The 20,720-nt window shown below is 29.7% G+C and overlaps 1 protein-coding gene across 2 annotated transcripts in view; it reads left to right on the forward strand.

The window, feature by feature from the left end:
* The window catches only part of LOC106682771 (meiotic recombination protein DMC1/LIM15 homolog), a 100,272-nt gene that overhangs the window by 48,158 nt on the left and 31,394 nt on the right, over positions 1-20,720 (forward strand). For both annotated transcript variants that reach the window (XM_014423813.2, XM_014423812.2), the window contains exons 4-6: positions 3,143-3,310; positions 8,717-8,882; positions 13,079-13,261. In XM_014423813.2, the coding sequence (XP_014279299.1) occupies positions 3,143-3,310; positions 8,717-8,882; positions 13,079-13,261 (517 nt within the window). The remainder of the gene's footprint in view (positions 1-3,142; positions 3,311-8,716; positions 8,883-13,078; positions 13,262-20,720) is intronic.

Genomic DNA, 20,720 nt, shown 5'->3' on the forward strand with positions numbered 1-20,720 from the left:
ATTATGTTCATTTTGTTTATTCTTATATTTGTATATATTTTAAGAGTTTTTTTTTTCATTCATTCATTCATTATTTATTTTATTTTATTTTAGTATGTATGAGATCATTCATCACTATTACCTATTGCCCACAACTGTGTGGCAGATTGTAATATCTATCAATAAATAAATCTATCTATTCCCCAAAAAAAAAAAAGCGCTTGAGTATTTTGGAAAATAAGAAAAACAGTGCAATGTAAATGCTGGAACGTACTGTATACTTACCATTTCCATTAAAAAAAATTTTTTGTACTATTAAGTGGAAAGTGGTAGCCAATTCGTTTGCGGTATTCCGGGCATACGCGGGTGCCGCGGTACACACTTAGGTTACCACTAGTTTATTTACACGATGGTAGTGGCTTCGAAAGCTTTCACAATCAATATTACCGTCACTATAGAAGCTGGAATTTAATGTTCGTTAGTCCAGATCCTCACTACACTCCTGTGTGGTCCGCTAATCAATAACTGAAGATCATTATCTGCTCACCGCTATTGTCCTTATATAGAAAGGGTCATCTCTTGTGTCACAATAATAATTCATCTCGTCTTACTAATACCAATTTAAATCAATCTATTCATCATTGTCGCACAAGTTTCTGTCACACAATCAATTCACTGGTGAATAATTGAAGGGTGAGCAGCAAAAAAGGAATTTTTTTACCATCTTTCAGTTAGACCGAATTCACAAGTAACAAAATATTCTTTCTCACGAAAAAGTGACATTTTTTTTTTTTATATAAGAAAATCATCTCCTCTGACTTAATAGTGCATGAAAGTTGTTGCTTCTCGCCAAGATATACGTTTGAAAATCCAAAATGTCCTTCTGCAACAGTCTTTAATATCAATAACAGAAACTGTAAACGTTGGTATGACGGATTCTGAGTTGTCGGATAACTAAATTTTTTCTTTAAAATATTGTATTTTAAAGTTTAATGGTGTATATAATATTATTTTATTAATATTTAGGCATTTAGTTCTGTATGTATTTGTTTGTATATACAATGTTATTATTTATTTTTTGCTATTATTATTTTAGAATTAGGAGATAGCTTCCATCAATAAGCTGCCCTCTCCACTCAAAAAAGAGGAAATCGGATTCCAGTTATTTCTTAATGTTGATCAATTTTTTTAGAGTTATCTCGAGAAATGGATATATAAACTTTTTTTATTGGTCATAATTTTGTTAAACGAAGTTGCTTCCATGTTGCCGATGACTTCTTGTAGTTATGTAGCGGTGAAAAACATTCACAGCAAATAAGGACTAGTTATCCACCTCCATGCAATAGAAAATAGCAGCATCGGTTTTCAAACGATTTGGTTGATTTGCTGGTATCATAATTAGATAAATATGTGACGAATTATGTGTGAATGGCTTCCAAAATGAAAAGACTTGTGTGATTTTGTGCCACACAACATTAAACTGTACACAAACACATCCTCACTGACATACACACAGGTACATATAAATTTTATTTTTAGACTTTGAAAATGCCCGAAGGTAAAAAAAAAAATCTTAAGACAAAAATATAATTTATACATTTATTCTATTTTTGGATGTTTTGGGAATGCTGTGTCCTCCTCCGCAAAATGAAATTAAATGCTGATTTCAAAATTAGTGCATTTAATATGTTAAATTCATTAACCTAATAATATTTAATCTTAACTTGTATAACAGACAATGTTGCTTGGTCAATAATTTGAGTAGAATCGTGTAATATTGTTTGTTAGATAAGTTAAAATTTGTTCTGATTAGGTTGATGATTTTAACATATTAAATCTACTAATTTTGAAACAGTGCTAAGGAGGGAGACACAGTGTCTCTGAAACGTCTAAAATAATAATAAATATACATATTGAAAACATTATAGTTTTGTTATAAGTTTTTATTTACCTTTATGCATTTATTAATTTTAGAAAAAAAATAAAAAATTTAGGTTATATAATAAAATAAAACAAATTATTACAATTATAAATGTAACGATTAAAAATTAGCAATTAGGAACTCCAGCCATTTGTCCACTATCAATTAGTAGAGTACTTGAAAAAGCCCTTCCTTAAGGTTCTGCTCCATTAGCTGTTCTTTATTGCTCCTTTTAATTAGTCCATTACTCTTAAGTGCTTAGTTGAGCTGATGGAAATAATTCGCAACGAGTAAAACATAGTTTTTTTATTGGTATAAAATAATTTAATATAATTTGTTATTTATTTATCTTCACAGTTGCTTAGAATACAAATCAGAAGTATTTTATTTATTTATGAATTATATAGTAAGTCATTTATTATCATTTCTTATCATCATTTATTATCATTATCATCATTTATATTATTAAGCTATAATATAATTATATATTAATACATTTTTGGATGTAAATTGTAATATTTTATTTTATTTATAATCTTTACACTTTCTTGTGACTGGTTATTATTTAACCAGTCACAAGAAAGTATAAATAAATAAATTTTATCATAGTTTAGTCTTTTTTATAACACTATTAAACATTTTTATACTTTTAATAGTCCGACGTTTCGGCCAATTCGACCCTCCTCAGGGACAATCTAAATACAATTTTAGAACAATATCATCTAAAAAACAACTTAATACACCCTATTATCCCCAGGTCATTAATAGCAGTCCACAAATTACCCTAATTAGTCAATTGTTCATATTAAATTAAAAAGTAAAACACTTTACCATAGTCAACCTTCTCTATTATAATTTATCACAACAATGTTGTTGTATTCTAAAGCTGAACAGCCTCTTCTAACCAGAGGGGAAAGGGGTCAAGTTGTTCATGGGGTCGCCACGAAATAAAAGTCAACCCTATAGATCGGATTCGAACCGGTGCCGCTGCAGAATCGAGGCTGCTAAGCACTTGGATAAATCACTCCTCACTTAAGATTGGATTTCTATATAATAAACACCCCTCAGTTTTCAAATATTTAAGTTATTAAGAAATAGTAATTAGCCTCATAAATAAGAAGAAACAAAGTTATATGTAGAAACTTTTATAAATGTTTTTTTTTATTATTCCCTTTTGTTGTTCTGTATGGATAGAATATATCTCTTTACTAATGTAATTATATCTTACTATTAATGTTTCAGTAAACTACTGGGTGGTGGTATTGAATCCATGTCTATCACAGAGGTGTTCGGAGAGTTCCGGACGGGAAAGACTCAGATGTCTCATACCTTCTGTATCACCGCTCAGATACCCAACAACAAAGGATATACCGGTGGGAAGGTCATCTTCTTGGACACGGAGAACACCTTGTATCCTTATTCACATAAATTTTTGATTATTATTGGCGTATATGAATTCTTTAATTATTTTAAGAGGGTATTAACCACATTTTGTAAGAAGAATATCTAAACAGATATACACCGAAATGTTTCTCTTAAAATTAACGTTAGAAACATCGATCATTTACATAGTATCATTTGACGGATCCACAACAATATTTAATTTCCATATATGTAGGTAATTCTGTATTTATTTAGAATTTGTGACCATATTTATTTGAATTTGATATTTTATTTAATTATTCTTTAATAAAGAAATTTCAAGTGAAATGCGAATCGTTATTTACTCAATTGGGTATTTCTTACTGGATAATACTATTCAATTTACAAAAGTTCTTGAAAATGAAAGTAATGTTAAATTTGTTTATACCTTGAATACTTGAAGAAGTACTGAGAGAGTCCTTCTGGAATTGGCTTCACACTCGACTCAGCCAGAATGCCTTTGTATGACTCAGTAGAGTGGCATTGCCTATACTTGATGAGATTGGGTCTTAGCCAAAGGTTCTTAACCCATGCCTTTGTGCTCATCGAGTGAGTAAATAAGGGCATCGAATAAAAAAAAAAAAACTAAACTATTTTATTGTAACATTTAAGGTTCATTAAGTGATGAATTAAAGATACGAATGATAATGCAAATAATACAATGTGACAGTGTGTTAAAACATTTTAACATATTATTTATTGAACCACTTTTTATTAAAATATTTCTTTTGAAAGGTCAGTTACATCTGCATTTTGTTAATGATTATCAAACCATATAATATGTATAATCCTCAACATTTCTAAACCAATCGATTCCTTATATTCTGACATTTACGGTATTACAGACTTTAAATGGAGAAAGCGTGTTGAAACGTACACTATTCAATTTTTTTAATAAGATAATATTGTAATAATACTTTTTAATCAATAACAAACGACGAAAAAAAAAACACTTAACAATAATTTATAAAATGAAAAATGTTATTTTTATAAATTACATTATTTTAATTAAAATTGACTCAATTATAGCAAAATGCTTCCAAATATTGTAGTTTAAAATATTATTATTAATAATCAATAAATAAATAATAAAAATAATCATTTTTATATATTTTTATTGATTGTGCAAATAATTTATAAATTATAAAATTTTCCATGTTATATATATATATTTCCAATATGACGCTCCTGATGGATGGGTGTTTAATGTTAGACATTGGATATAGGAGCACTCATGAACAATACGCCCGTACATTATGAGGCCAGGTCACAGGGTTATCAAGTTATTCTGTTCCATCCACCATCAATATTTCTTTACTAGCGTAAAAGTAAGATCTGAGACTTCTAAAATATTCGCATTTTACTCTCAACTCTAAGTCAGTTGTAGTTTTGCTTTATTTTCTATTGTGTACATCAGATATTTTTTTGTGATAATATCAACATAGTGAATAAACCATTTCTATTATTTATGGCTAATCACTTTTTGTAATGAATGTTAATATTAAAAATTGCATATTTGGGTTTCTCACTACCGAAGGTAGGGAAGGTTTTTTAGACTCATGCCTAAAAAAGGAGTGTAAAAAATTGTTGTACTCAGAAGCCAAAATTTACATTTTTGTCCGATTTCGATGACATTATGAGGCATCCTTCAGGTTGATACTTAGATGGTCCTTTATCAATTCCATTTTATTAGAAAAATTGTATCTACTACTTTCACTTACGCATGCTAATCACCCTATCAAAATCACCCAGATTTTATTTTATTTAGTTTTTATCAAATACCATCTTCTTATAACTAATTCCACATACATTTACTACATAAAGTGCTAATGCAGTTTGGACAAATTATGGAATGAAGATAGGGCTTAGCGTGAAAATTATTCTGTATTAATTTCATTTAGTAACATTGTTTATGCTTGCGCCAAAGTATTTTTCTAGGCTCATATATGTCACACAAGCCTATTGTGCAAATTTAAAGTCATAAACTTAACTAATTAAATAATATAATTAATGAAATATCTTGCCAAACCTCGATATATAAAAAGCAATTTATACCTACTCAATAGAAATAAAATGTTGATGAAGTTCTAACTCCTTAGGCCAGTCTAACTTATCAATATTTATTGGAAACGTTTTCATAGCTTTATAAATCACAATTAGTATTCCATTAATATGAATAAGATCCATTTCACAAAATGATTATTTTTCATCATTATTTTAAAAAAATTGTTTATTAGAAGAATTATTTTTTTTAAATCATTGGTTAATATATTATTTTAAAAACAATAATGTATTCATGAATATAAAGATCAATATCTATGTAAGTATATAAATATCACAGTTTTTTGGTCCACGGTTTATGGCTGTTTTATCGTTTGGAATGGTAGAAGCAGCTACAAGTGGAAATGCTGTACCTCTGTAAATTTTTGACCTGAACTTGACCTTATCTTGGGGCGAGATCAATATTGTGCAATAACCTTCGATGAACTTCTCGCCTTCTGGAATATTTTTGTAAAACTAGTGTTTGAGCCGAGTGATTAAGAGTTAGTTATGGTTGAGATTACCTTAAACTTTAAAATGTATTAAAAATTCATCAGTAATCATTCTAAGATTTGAAATTGTAAACCTCAGGTTATTGTCATTTAATTCCTATTTAATGTTATTTGGCAGACCAAATTTCAATAATTTCGCCGTTCTCTTTATAATATTAAAACAGAATAGTTGATCAAAACTAATAATAATCCCAGTATAAGAGGTCGACCACGAAATAGTCAACTAATAACTCGATTTCAAAATTCTATAGATTATATTTGAAGGTACCTATTTGGGTATTGGCGAATTCAGAGGGTAATCAAGGGTAGTGTTGTCTTCTTCCTTAAGAAAAAGAAAATTTTAATTTTTGGAAAAATAAAAAAATTAAATGTTTATCCTGAACATAAGATTGTTTTCGTAATGAACGGAGTAGTTATTTAAAATTTTGAAACTCACTCCCAGTTTTAAACAGCTTTATCTGTTATTTTTTAATTTTTTGTAGTTTTGAAATAAATCTTGTATAGTTTGAACCATATTGTGCATCTTTATTTTATTTTTTCTTATTCCAAAATTACAATCTGAATGTTCGGATTTAATTTCAAATTAAACTAGAATAATTTTCTAAGCAATTTTTTCTTGACTGGTATAGGAAATTACATTAGCAAGTCATATCAAATATTCTTTTTGGTAAGAATATTTATATTTTTTTAGCGCGTATTTTTTTAAAATATCAGACTGGAGAGATCTACGAGGGAGAGCAGGTTCATAACAAAATTCTAAATGGAACTGCCCAAATGTTTGCTACACCGATGACCTCAGATGACCCCTAAGGTCCCGGGGAACAGTAGTCGGCCAGGCTCCACAGCGTTTGCAGTCTAATTAAATGTTTTTAATCTCTCATTATTAATTTTCATGTAAAAAAAGTTTGCACCAAGTTTCTACATGTGCCTTACGAGAGAGAGGAACAAAAATAACAACTTTTTCCGCTAATAACTTTTAAACAATGCCTAATTAGGAAAGTGATTCTGATTAAAAATACAATTTTTTAGGAAGGCATGCGAATTCAAGACCATTTTAAAATAAAATCGTGTTTTGGATTTCTATGTATTATTTTCGCAATGCAAAGTGTTTTATTATATATAATGAAAATCATTATCTTTACTGCTAAAACCCATTAAGGGTTCAGTACTGTTTCCTGAACAACAGTTGTGTAAGGAGGTGATTTTTTCGTGATCACGTTGGACCGTCAGATTTTCCCCAAGTTTGCCAGGAATGGTTAGGTAGAGGGATTAAATAAAAAAAAAATTTCTCTACTTAAGGGTATTCAATTTATGATGCTGAGTGGACCATGAACCCTCAGGATTGCTCACGGCCACAATAACAGAATAAGTAATTATCTACCAAAGCAGGGTTCGAACCCGGGTCCTTGGGGTTAGTAGCACTGTGCCTTACCCACTGAGCCATCCCGCTCTCTCGTTATATACAATTATATTGATACTAAATAATAATTAATTCGTATATGATATAGCATCCAAATTTGTTTGTACTCTCTTATACAACTGTTTTAAGCGAAAACAATAAGAGATGCACATTTTGGTGTAAACATATAATTAAAATGTAAAAAAACTGACTTAAGGTACAGAAAGCTTTGATGTTTCGGTAATTGACTGAAAAAATAAAAAATATAAGGTTCATTAAATTCGCTACGTTCGGAAGATGAAGCTGATTGCAACAATTGGTCCAATTGAAGATCCTCGTCATTGGTCTTTTAATGCGTCACCGTTGCTAGGTAGTAGACATATCTTCACCGTCGTTCAAGTTTGATTCTCCTACAATTTTCATATGTTGTATTGGTACAGGACACTTCCCTCCAGCTCTACCAAGTGTCGTCAAATTTCATTCTTTGCTTCATGCAATTAGAAGAGTTCCATACATTTGTAAGCTGTATTATTAATCAAAGCTTATTCGACTGTTGTTGAAAACCTCAGAAAATATGCAACTTTTCTATAGCCCTTCTAACTGGTTGTGCCAGTATCCTTGGCATATCTCACCTAGAGATGCTAAATAAAATTCTATCAGGAGAACTAGCAGCGACTGCTTTTGAAGCCATGACTCAGTATGGGACTGTATCCTTAAAGTAACTTAGATTTTTACTCAGTATGCTGTGAAGCACTTGCAGAAAATCAGTCATACAGATTCTTCAACTCTTCATGTAGAAAATGATCACACAATGTCACTTCCACATAACCAATAAATAATTGCACAATTATTTGTTAAACTAAATAATCGGTACAAATATTTTCATGACGGTTTGTGTGTTCAGAAAGTATGCAGTATATCCAAACCTACATAAACATACATTACTGACGGACATATTACATCAGAATCCGACAACTGAACGTCTCTGAGACAGACATTTGCTACAATACATCGCTCCGGAAGAATAATTATACAACTTTAAAATTTTGAGTGACTTTGTAGTGGTGTAATCAAGAATGCATTCACTAAATGTTTGTAAATCGCATAATTGTACTTACAAAATCCCTCTCTTGGCAAGTTTTTTAGTATACAATTCAATTTTACAAAATTTACAGTTGCGTCATTATTCTTCCGGACTAGCAATATGGTCCTAAGCAATCTCAGATTATCTAATCTCAAATAAATATTGTTATTAAGAATAATATAGTCTGATAGGTGTAATATAATATAAAATATTAATTACTATGTTTTTTAGTAATATCCTCGACCGTTGATTAAGTATTCAATATTATTTACCTAATATTATTAATATGGAATATTTTTGTTATTTTGTTTTCTGTAATATGAACAATGAATGTTATACGTATCCTTAACATAAGTTAGTCGACCGGATCGGTTGAGACCAATCTGCGACAGGTTCAACTTGGACCAGAATGCCGTCTTGGACAACATCCTGTACGCCAGAGCTTACACTTCCGATCAGCAAATGGAAATCCTCGACTATGTAGCAGCCAAGTTCCATGAGGAAGGGGGAATATTTAAATTATTGGTATGTGAATAGATTATCTATAATGTTTATATTTATTACCAACGGGGTGAGAGTAATTTTAAATTAATTAAGAGAAAGTCGAAATAATCTCTGTTACCTATTTTATTGTTCAAGAGAAGAATTGAAATGTTGGGGGAAAAAAAGGATCAATATTTTTTTTTTAATTTGAGAGATCATTGCAATCGGTTGGAGTTTTATGAAAGGTTCTTCCATTTGCTAAAATAACAGTTTTCTTGGAGCTACGAAGACACTTATGTGCAAGAGATGTACGTAGGTTACTTTATTATATAATATAAAATAAAAGTTATTAAATGTGACTTATTGTTTTTCCCCTCAACCGTTCAATTAAAAATCAACCATTTAAAAAAAATTAACTTTTAAAGTACGAGTTTGTTAAAGCCGTTTATATATTATTCATAACTAACTTATATGTTTATCTTTTTAAATAATTTTTGCTAGTATAAATTATTAATGTATTTTTAATAATTTGATTTCTTAAAGAATATGAATATAATAATTGATTTGATCGCTTATCTTGAAATCATAATAAGATCTTCGCCACTTCTCGAGGTCAAAGCACGAAAAAGTCTCAAAGGCGCCTTTGAGATATTAAAAGATATATCCGAGATATTATAGGAGATATCCTGTTTAAAATCTAGAAAGGATCTTTTGAATTAAGTACCTACATACAGTTCCTCCCTCTTCTTGGTCGTTGAATTTCCTGAATAGATGTTTATAAAAGAGTGCAGTAGACATATCAAGCTTTTCAGTTTTTTTTTTCCTTCCTTCAAGTGCTATGCCTTTACAACGGTCCACACTGTAGCCTTTCATCTCAACAGCTTCAAAGTATCTCTGGTCAAAACAAAGCAGATGTAATTTTACGAACACCCTAAAGTCGAGAAAAAATTCTATAATTCTGTTTTTAATATATCTTTAAAGTCAAAATTCTTTACATGACTAAGAAATATATTCAAACTGGTATAATTTTTTTTAAGTTGGATATTAATGAAAATATAATAAAATTCATTTACTTGAAATTTCATTTTTACCTCCAGAATGGCTGTAAATATCAATTCTTGAACATTTTCGGCTGAAACATGTTCAAGAATTGACATCCGTTAATTTTCCATCAAACCGTCTTCTTCTATATGAGGGTGACATACTGTATCAAACATGTTTGTGCTGATTTTTTTTACTTAATCAAAATAATGTGTGTATATATTGATAATTTTGAAGCTTTTTTTTTTCTAACTTAATGGGTAAATATTACTATCTATCACAATCATGAGTTTGATTTTTTTGTAATTTATTTAATTTTTTTTTAATGGAGATATTATTGAAATATTTATGAATCGATACTATTATTCAAATATTATCTCTGATGTAATTGATACTACAACCATTTTGCGCTTATCCCTAACTTGCTACCAATTTTGGGCCAGATCAAACGGGCCATAGGAGGGACATAACCTTTAAGAATAGCAGTGGATGCTCCATGATATGTAAGAAATAGCCAATCGCAACAGAAACTACAAATGGAATCAATAAAAGACTATAAAAAACAGGTTCCTGAAATTTCACTTCCAGTTACCGACAGTTAAAGGAGCAGTAACTTACAACCTGGGAAATCCAACCTCTTCTCGAAGACTGAAGCCTAGGCTGCTGCAAGATATTCTATTATTATCTATTCTGTTTTTGACATTGCTGTTCTATTTATTTTTCCTCTTTGTCTCTTTCAAATTAGCTTTTTTTTCCCATTAGAAGTCAATTATTTATTTTGTTAAGTTTATGAATGTATTTTTTTTAAAATTAACTTTTCTTTTTCTCTCTTCTTAAGAATTGTTATTTTTATCTATTTATTTATTTTTTATATATATATTTATAATTCATCGTTATTTTTCACAATTATTCGATATTTATAGCATTGTAAATAGTTAAGGGTATCATTAACGCGAAACTAATTGTGGGGTTCCCCCCCTCACAAATAATTGTTAAAAAAAACAAAAAATGTAACTGTTATATAAACCATGTAAGGCCCATTAGACCGATCTGGTATTAAATAAAATTATACTGTATACTATATTTATAAATAATGTTTTCATCTGTGAAAATATATTTTATATATGTATGAATAATACAGTATTCATTATTTCATCTTGGGATATTAAAAAAACATTACTTTGTAATTTAGGAAAGGCATATCAAATTCTTGACCAGTTTCTCAGAATGGAGGAAATAACTGTAATAATTTTTAAGGAAGAACAGCTATCACGCCGTTACATAAAAGAGAAGGGAGCATCTTATTTTCAGGAGAGGTCTCCAGGCAGTTTGCGAGAGGTGGCGAGCCCATTTTTTATAAAGTTCTTTACTTTTTCAACAGGTGGCTAAGGCTTGCCTAAAGAGACTCGAAATATATTCCCTACACGTAGATCGCATTTACTGTTCAAAATATATTTCGAAAAGGTGACCTACTTTATGAAGCGTCTTATGTTAAAAAGTATTTGAATTTTTTAACTTTACGGTTTTAACAATAGAGGCATTCGATCTTAATATGTGGTAACTCAAAAAATGATACCTTTCATGATGTTAAAATGTTTCTTAATTATTATGTTTTATCTTTAAACCAGGAGGCCTTTACCATAATTTAATAGTAACGTTATTCCTTTAAAAGAAATATAATTATCAGTCCTAAAGAATTGTGTGAAGGCAAAAACTTCAATTTACAATAACTACCATGTTCTACAACCGAGTACCCTAATTATTGATTCTTTTATGTAGCCTAAAATTCTAACTTATCAACACACAACCGAATGTAGGTGGGTACAATCTGTAGGCGTTGATTTCATTTATCACAGTGCACAGTTAAATGTGATGAAGGATCGTCTTTAACCAAGAGAGGACATCCGGCACCAGATGAGAGAATTGATTTTTTTAACATTGGATTATCCCCATAAATAAACAAATATATTTCAATATATTAATATAATAATAATATATAATAACAATATATTAATATAATAATATATCAATTTTTAAAAAAATACTAACAATTTCATCACTAAGAGCATGAGATTGAGTAGCTCATGGAATAAATATATGTAGAATATAGTATCATAGAATAAATAAATTCTACATATAACAATTAATTAACGTTGCTGCTATCACTACTTTTAAAAATTTGAAGGGGGTCGACTACATAACAGAAAATTGAGAACTTGCTTATTTTGCAAATGGTTGAAAAGTAACTAATATTTAACTATTATAATTTAATATATTTTATTTTGGCAATTGTAATTATAGAGAGGCTGTAATATTTTACATTTGTAGTACATATATTTTTAAAATTGATGTTAATGTACAAATCACCGCCTTGGTAATCATTTAGAATTTCCCCGGAAAAAAATTAGCCATTTTTTTTCAAAGTTAAGTTCGATTTTGGTTAAAATTCATACACCAGAGAGTCAGAATACTAATTGAACTAGAATTGCCAATCAACATTATGTGCCTAGTTAATTGTAACAGTTTCAAACTCTAATTTTTCATGGGACTAATACTAAAGCTTGAATACCTTAAAAATCGGTCGTTTTGGGTGAAGAAACCGCTTTTGTTTTTGATAATCCTTTAGTATAGAATGTGAAAGTCACGGATTACAACCAAATCTCTGGTTGAGCTATTTAATATTATACTGAGATATTTACGTATTGGTTAAAGTAACATTTTCTATCATTAGTAGCTGTTCTGAACCTTGAATCCTAGTGCAACAACGCTTCTAAATGCAGTCTGTGTGTCGTTACATTTCGCGGCTTTGTTTAATGGCACCTGGCAAAGTTTTGATTTTTTTTCGATTTGAAGTGTTCCTAAGATAGTATTATTGATGAATTACTTTCTCTACTGAAATTTTCCTACATATTGTCCCAAAGCCAATAGGGCTGCCACAAAGTAACTCCAATCTAGGGTGCAATATATTGTTTATCAGATTCACATGGTTTACTTACCACGTTTATGAAAAGATAGTTCTTTAAATTAAAATGTTTAAACAAACAAACTCTTCGTATACTATATTTTAATTTCGTCGGTCATTAATATTAATTTTATTCACCACAACTTTTTAAAATTATTCAAGATAAACATTGTAAATAAGTCTTGTTACCTATTACAACCAGCTTTACATCAAATGCCCTCAATTTCTTGGACAGGTGATAGACTCCATTATGGCTCTGTTCAGAGTGGACTACAGCGGACGTGGAGAACTGGCGGAGCGGCAGCAGCGCCTTGGGCAGATGCTGTCCCGGATTCAGAAGATATCGGAGGAGTACAATGTAGCTGTCTTCATCACGAATCAAATGACTGCAGACCCGGGAGCTTCGATGACGTTCCAAGTAAGTCTTCGACTATTGCGATTAGTGGATAATATTTAGATTTTTCTTAAATTAACTTTTATTTTGAAATAGCTGTCTTTTCCAGATACGAATTATGATTTAAATTTGATTATTACAAGAAACGCAGTTTTTGTGTCATTCAATTATAAAATATCTTTACACGGCATCTAGTTCTATCAGTATCGGGTAAATAATATTATAGATATTATTGCGAAAAAAAAAAGAGAAAATTGGTTGTTGTTGATTGTTGCTTAAAGGCGTAAAACCCTCTGGTCATCAACGCCTATGGCATGATAAAAGTAAAAAAAAAAATAAAATAAATTAAAAATAGAAAAATAAAAAAAAAATAGAAAAATAATTTTAAAAAACAAAAAAAAAACCTATTAAAATCGAAGAGGAGTTATAATTTATAAAGAAGGCGATGTGTTTTTAAAAATTCAAATACTCGTGTAATTTTAGCTTCCTCGTCTGCGAGAGCTTCGGATAATTTTGGGGTCAGTCCTATCCTGTAAGAAGAGTGTACTCACTATTTGCCAACAATAAAGCAAATAGTGAGTACACTCCTCAAAAATATGTCTAATCGTAAGAATGGACTGACAATATTTGCACGTTGGAGGTGACAGTTTTCTGATCAGGTGAGAGTGCGTGAGGAGAGTATGACCTATTCTCAAGCGGGCCAGAGCAACCTCCTCCCTGCGGCTGTTGCGGTAGGATGTCGACCATGGTTTTACTGATCGTTTTATTTCTTTTAATTTACTCGGAGATCTTTCATCCCACTTGGCCTGCCATTTTTCTAATATTTGTAATTTAAGGGGTGTACTGAGTTCTGAGAGAAAATTTGTTAAACTATTCCTACTTTACTTTGGTAATGAAAAAACCTAAAAATATGTATTTTTTAGTTTTCAAGATACTTGTTTCAAAGATAGTCATACACAATTTACTTTTTAAAGAGATGGGTAACTTCGGGATATTCTGCAAAGGGATCCCAGTATATCGTGGATTATTTTAACACAAAATACGAATAAAAAATTTTTTGAAGTGAAATAATTAGATAATAAGAAATTTGAATGTCTATGTCGATGTGAACTTTGGCACTTCATCTCATTGGCTAATTTGGATAGTATGATAATAATCTCATCATTTTAACTCTCTTTGAGATTACTATGGAATGATTAAATAAGTGACTAGCAAATTTATAATAATGATTAAGTAACTGAATGGTAAATGGGTGTATAACGAGGTATAAGACACTTATAATGTAATTTTAACAAATCAGCAATAATAAATAAGCCTATATTTCTAATAAATTATTAGTTTATTAAAAATATATATAAAATATTTTATTGGAAAATCGTTGGCAAATAACTGTTTCTAACTAACTAAAGATACTAATTGTTTCTATAGAGAGTGATATACGGTTTATTCAACTAATAATAACTTTTTTTTTAGAGAAGTTCATCCACTCCACAGCTCCTGATATATTTGTTATTAACAAATTATTCATTCTTGTCCCTGTTCTCCATTATTTTTCCTTCTGTCCACTTATGCGCCTGTAATTCAACTCCGAACTCGCCTTACTAATATTGTAAATATTCCTGAACTTCTTCCATCAAACTTACTATACGTATTAGTATTTAATTTTATATTTTTCGCAGGTACATACAATTCAATATTTGATCCGATTTTTATTATTTTTAACTTGAGGAAATGAGATAAAGCCTAAAGAGGCCGACAAATATTTGCCTCTTCAAGGTGACTAACCCAGCTTAATCTGTAGTTCCTCCTTTGTTTTCTTGATTAAACTACAGTCGAAAACCAACAAATGCAACCCTCCTATGTTGACCTCTTGCACAGAACAAAGTCACTATATTTTAAATACTGGCTTAACTTATTAGATCACTAAATTTTGATGTACTGTATGTAACGTTGTCACAATGGTTTATAAAACTATAGCTTCTTCCCAATGTTCATCTATAATTATTCCTAAATATTGTTTTTAAAACCATCGTTTCTTTGAAGTAATCGTCTAATCGTAATACACGCCCTCTGTATGTCTTCTTGAACGGTTTACATTACCATCTGCAGTTTTTTAATTTACCCCAAAATTATCGCCACGTAGAGTTGAATTTAAAATCTGTACATTGATAGCTTATGTATACCCTTATATATGTCAAACCTAAAATTAGTAGTCAGTGAATTAATGTTGGAAAATCCATACCGCAGGGATCACTAGACGTACAGATGTCTATTAGCCCTCAAATTAAAGCTAGTTTAATATGCTTTAAAGTGGTTTATTGCGTTTATCTTTGTAGGAGTAATTGTTTTCATGATATTTGTCAAAATTAATTAACAAAATGTTGATATCTGGAAAATGTTGTTCGAACAAAATGTTTGGTCTTTGAAAAACTATATCTCAAAAACCATTTGACGTACAGATGTCTGTTAGCGCTCATATTACAGCTAGTTAAATATACTATAAAGTAGTTTATCACGTTTTTCTTTGTAGGGTTGTAGTTTTAAAGATAATTGCTAAAATAAATTGATTTCTAGTTGTTCGGAAAAAAATTTCATATTCATATTGAAATATCATTAACACTACTACTCCTATGAAGATAACCCTTATATATTACTTCATAGTTCATTAAATTAGCTTTAATTTGTATGCAAACTGACAAATTTAGGTATAATAGTTCTTGAGATATAGTTTTTCGTAGACCAAAACTTTTGTCCGAACAACTATGAAAGGTATGCTCTGCAGAATTCGCGTTTTTCACTATTGTGACCAACCAGAAGCAGATTATCTCAAAACCTGGTGCAATAACTAGTAGCTTAACTTATATTACAAGAACCCTAGAGGAGAAAAAAGGCAGTTATCTCACCCTAATTTTTGATTAAATTAATGAAAACTATGTATAATTACTAGCCAAAATTGATGAGTCTGTCAAGTATGGGTAGGAGGAATAAAAAATAGCGGCTGTTTCAAAGCAATAAAAAAAATAATTTTTCATTCGGAGCTCTATATCTTAAAGAGTAGGAACAACACAAGAAAACCTAAGAGAACGCCATTTAAAGAATAGTAAATTTGCTAAAATGTGAGCCTTAATAGAGTTATTTACATTAAATATTTCTCGAGATATAGCTTTTTAAAAAGCAATGTTTCAGAAAAATGTTGTGTGGGACGTACTGAAAGATCAGTAGTTAGTGAATTTATTTTGAAAAATGTATATCTCAAAAGCCATTTGACGTACAGATGTCTATTAGCACTCAACTTAAAGCTAGTTTAATGAGCTATAAAGTATTTTATGATGTTTATCTTCGTAGGAGTAAAAGTTTACATGAAATTTGCTAAAATAAATTGATTTATAGTTGTTCGGACAACTTTTCATTTGCCAAATTTATATTCATATGCGAATACATAAAAACTACTACCCCTACGAACATAAGTGTCATAAACTACTTTATAGAAAGTTAAATTTCCTTTATTTAGAGTGTTGGGAGACATGTGCGTCTTATGGATCCAGAGATATATTTTTTCAAAACTCCAACATTTTATACGAACAACTAGAAATTAACATTTTTTGAGTTTATTTTGTCAAATATCATAAAAACTACTACTCAAAGATAAACATAATTAACTATTTTGTAGTAAATTTAACTAGCTTTAATTTGAGCGCTGGCAGACATCTGTACGTCCATCTGTGCGTTCTGAAATAAAGCTTTTCATAAATCAAACTTATTGTCCGAGCAACTATAAATCAATTTATTTTAGCAAATATCATGAAAACTAGCATTAAACTAGCTTTAACTTGAGTGCTAATAGACATCTATACGTCACGTAGTTCCATTGTGATATAGATTTCTCAAAATAAATTAACTAACTACTAATCTTTTAGTAGATGTTTAAGAAGTTTTGCTTTTTAAAAAGCTATATCTCCAGAACTATTGGACGTAAATTGCTCTTTTAGGGCTAATATTTCAGAAAATTTACTCTTCTTTAAATAATGTTCTCTTATATTTTCTAGTGTTGTTGTTAGTTTTTAAGATATAGAGCTTCGAATGAAAAATTAATGTTTAGAAACAGCCACCGATTTTTATTCTCCTAACCTATACCTGGCAAACTCATCAATTTAGGCTAGTAATTATACATAGCTTTCATTTAAGTAACCAAAAATTGGGGTGAGATAACTGCCTTTTCTTCTTCCCGGCTCTTGTACTGTTATGTTGGCTATCCCATTTATATACATCTTTTCTGTAAATTGGAGTTATTACACCCTGGAAACACTAATTACATAATACTTACTAACAATCTTAATCATAATAGTAAACATAAAAATAAATAAATAACAAATAATAATAATTTAATTGAGAAAAACTCCTTATTCTACGATCAACTTGACGGCGTAGTAAATAGATCTCCCCTGAAGGCAAATTAACTATTTCATCACTAAGAGATAATCATTTAAAACCTGTCCTGGAGATAAATGAGTGACTTTATGGTGTTTCACGATAAGGGTTGTTCTAGTGGTTTCAAATAATCCTTAAAGATCATGCCTAATCGTATTTTCGTCCAACCTTGCCTATTTTTGAGAATTTCTGAATATTACTTATAGTTTTTTAAGATCATGGAAGGTCATTTTCAATTAAAATGATAAACTTTTTCGGATTTGCGTTGAATATCAACTTGCTCGTAGATTGCTCAACTGTTTAAGGCATTTAAATCATTTATAATTCAGATCTTTCAACCATTCAGTTATATCTTTATTCTGACTATTATCCTTCCAGTCTCCGAGTCCGAACGTGCATTTCAAGCTAGCAAACAGTAACATCAAATACCAAATACATTATTATCATCTGATGTATTTTTATTGTTAAACAAACATAAACATTAATTATTCTTTTACTTAATTTTAAGTAAAATACTATTCCTTAATTGATACATTTAGGGCGACATTTCGGACTTACTAGCCAATATATCACCATCCACAAATTATCATATGTTATAACTAGTTTAATATTATCAACCTTATATAAACTTCTTAAATCTTGTTTAATACATAAATTTTTACTACCATTATTGCCTATGAGCAATAATTATGACATATTTTGAAAACATTATATTATAAATATATATTGAATTTTATTATATTATAAGTAAGTTATACTAGATTATATAAATATTAAATTTCTGTTTACGTACACACTTAGCTAACTGGTCTTTTATTAATATATATTTTTTTAGGTCTTCCACTTAGATATAAAAGCCCACTTCCGTGAGATATTGTTTTACTTACTTTTAATAATAATAATAATCTTTATTTATTCTGGGATAGATGCCTTTAGAATAATTGGCAGGCGTCAAAATTAGGCTATAGAGCCTTAGAGTAGATTAGAAAATAGAGATGAAATTACAAGATGTCGTACAATAAAATAATACAGTGAATTTAAAAATATACAATTAAACAACCAATAACAATAACAAATAAAATGAAACCACTTGTCATATCATAAAACATAAGATGACTCCTAATAGTAAATAAAAGGAGAAAAAAAAATGATAAAAAATCAAATACTGTTAAACTAAAAACTAATAAATGAACAGATATAATTTCTGCTAGTGTACATATTTACAATTATAAACGAAGATCTAAGACATAAAATACAGAAAATATATAAAGCTTTTTTGAAACTTTCAATTGTTATTCTTCCGGAATTGGGTGGACAGGAGGTAGTCGAAGATACGGGATTTGAAGATTGGAAGGGTGTTAGAATTACGAATAAAGGAGGGAATAGAATTCCATAGGGAAGAATAACGGATAAGGAAAGGTCTACCAAAGGCTGCGGTTCGATGGGCAGTTACATATAAGTCTGAAGGCCGTGAGCGGGTATTGCGGGAATGCACTGAGGACTTAAATTGAAGGATTTCTGAGATGTATGATGGACGGCGGGATTGGATAACTTGATACAGAAAGGAAGCAAGGAAATATTTACGACGGAAGAAGGGGTAAAGCCTCTTCAACTCTTCATAAAATCGCTTTTAGTGTCGTTTATGAATACAAATTATATTTGATAAATTAAATATTTGGAAAAAATATCGGATTTGAACCATGGCATTAATTGATGTAACTAATTATTAAATTACATCTAATCTTAAGAATTATGCGGTTTGAATTACATGTATTTAGTAGAAAAAGGCTGAAAGAGGGTCCGTGCACTCCAGCTGATCTCTCCAGGTGGCCAGTAACCTGAAGTTGGTTAAGATCGATCTAATCCCCCGAGGCTTCGGCAACAAATTGACAGAATTAGATTGCTGTCCCTCGGGCTTATCTTGTAAGGTGCCCATTAGGCAGATTCGCTAATCTTTGAATCACTTGCGCAGGATAATATCATTTAAAAATCGAAATTGAAGCCATATTCTGGATTCTATTTATTTTATTCGGAACGTTAGCTTAAAGTGATAGATAAAAATTAAGAAGTGCCTATAAATAACTATTTTCTGTAAGTATTTTCTTTTTTTCCGAATGTTACATTATCTTCCAATATCGACAATTCTAATTTAAAATATTCTGTTAAATATTTATTTGCAATCATTGACAATATGAAAGGAAAATTTTTAAACTTGTAAATAAGGTAAATGACGGAATGATTAAAAAAAAAAAGAAACAACTATAAATCCACTTCACTCCCATACGAGTAATTTATATCTATCTCTGTGCCTATTAGGATTTTGAAATCCTACTTAAGGATTATACTTTAACTTTTAGAATAGACTTTTTTTGGCCTTACAAATCGATTTATCAAATCCTAGAAACAACAACAGTTTAAAAAAGAAAAACTTAAATGAAAAAGAGTGATCATTAAACCATACTATCCTGTAAATTTATTTCAGTAAAATCTGATACAAAGGAATACTTGTTTAAAATAAAAAAAATTACAATTAGATTGAATTATGATTATTAATAAAAAAAATTATTTCAATATCAAATGGTGCGCCCATTGCACAACTTTCACTTTGCACAAAATTAATTTTCTTAATATTAAAAGGTGAGACTTTTTAGATCGAAATTATTAATATAATTTATAATTTAATTATTAATATAAAACATACGAAAATATTAATATATTTTCGTATGTTTAAGCAGTAAACTTATTGTTAAGTAACTTAACGTAAAAACTTATTATAAGTACAAGACTACAACATGTAACTATTTTTATTTTTTTTACATCCACATTAACTAATTATATGATAAATTGAAATTGAGTAATGTAATTGCCTAAACACGTAGGTAGGAAGTACGTACTGACGAAACCAACCTATAGTGTGAAAGTTGCACCATCTGTTTACAATCTATAATGAGGTCTGACTTTGCCACAGATCCCAGTATTCCTGTTGTATATATTTTTCTTGACAAATTATAAGTCATTGGCTGTATGCATAAAAATGCTGTAACGTATATATATA

This window comes from Halyomorpha halys, unplaced genomic scaffold (assembly GCF_000696795.3).
Source record: "Halyomorpha halys isolate HHAL.00 unplaced genomic scaffold, Hhal_1.1 Scaffold441.1, whole genome shotgun sequence".
In the NCBI taxonomy this organism is placed as follows: domain Eukaryota; kingdom Metazoa; phylum Arthropoda; class Insecta; order Hemiptera; family Pentatomidae; genus Halyomorpha; species Halyomorpha halys.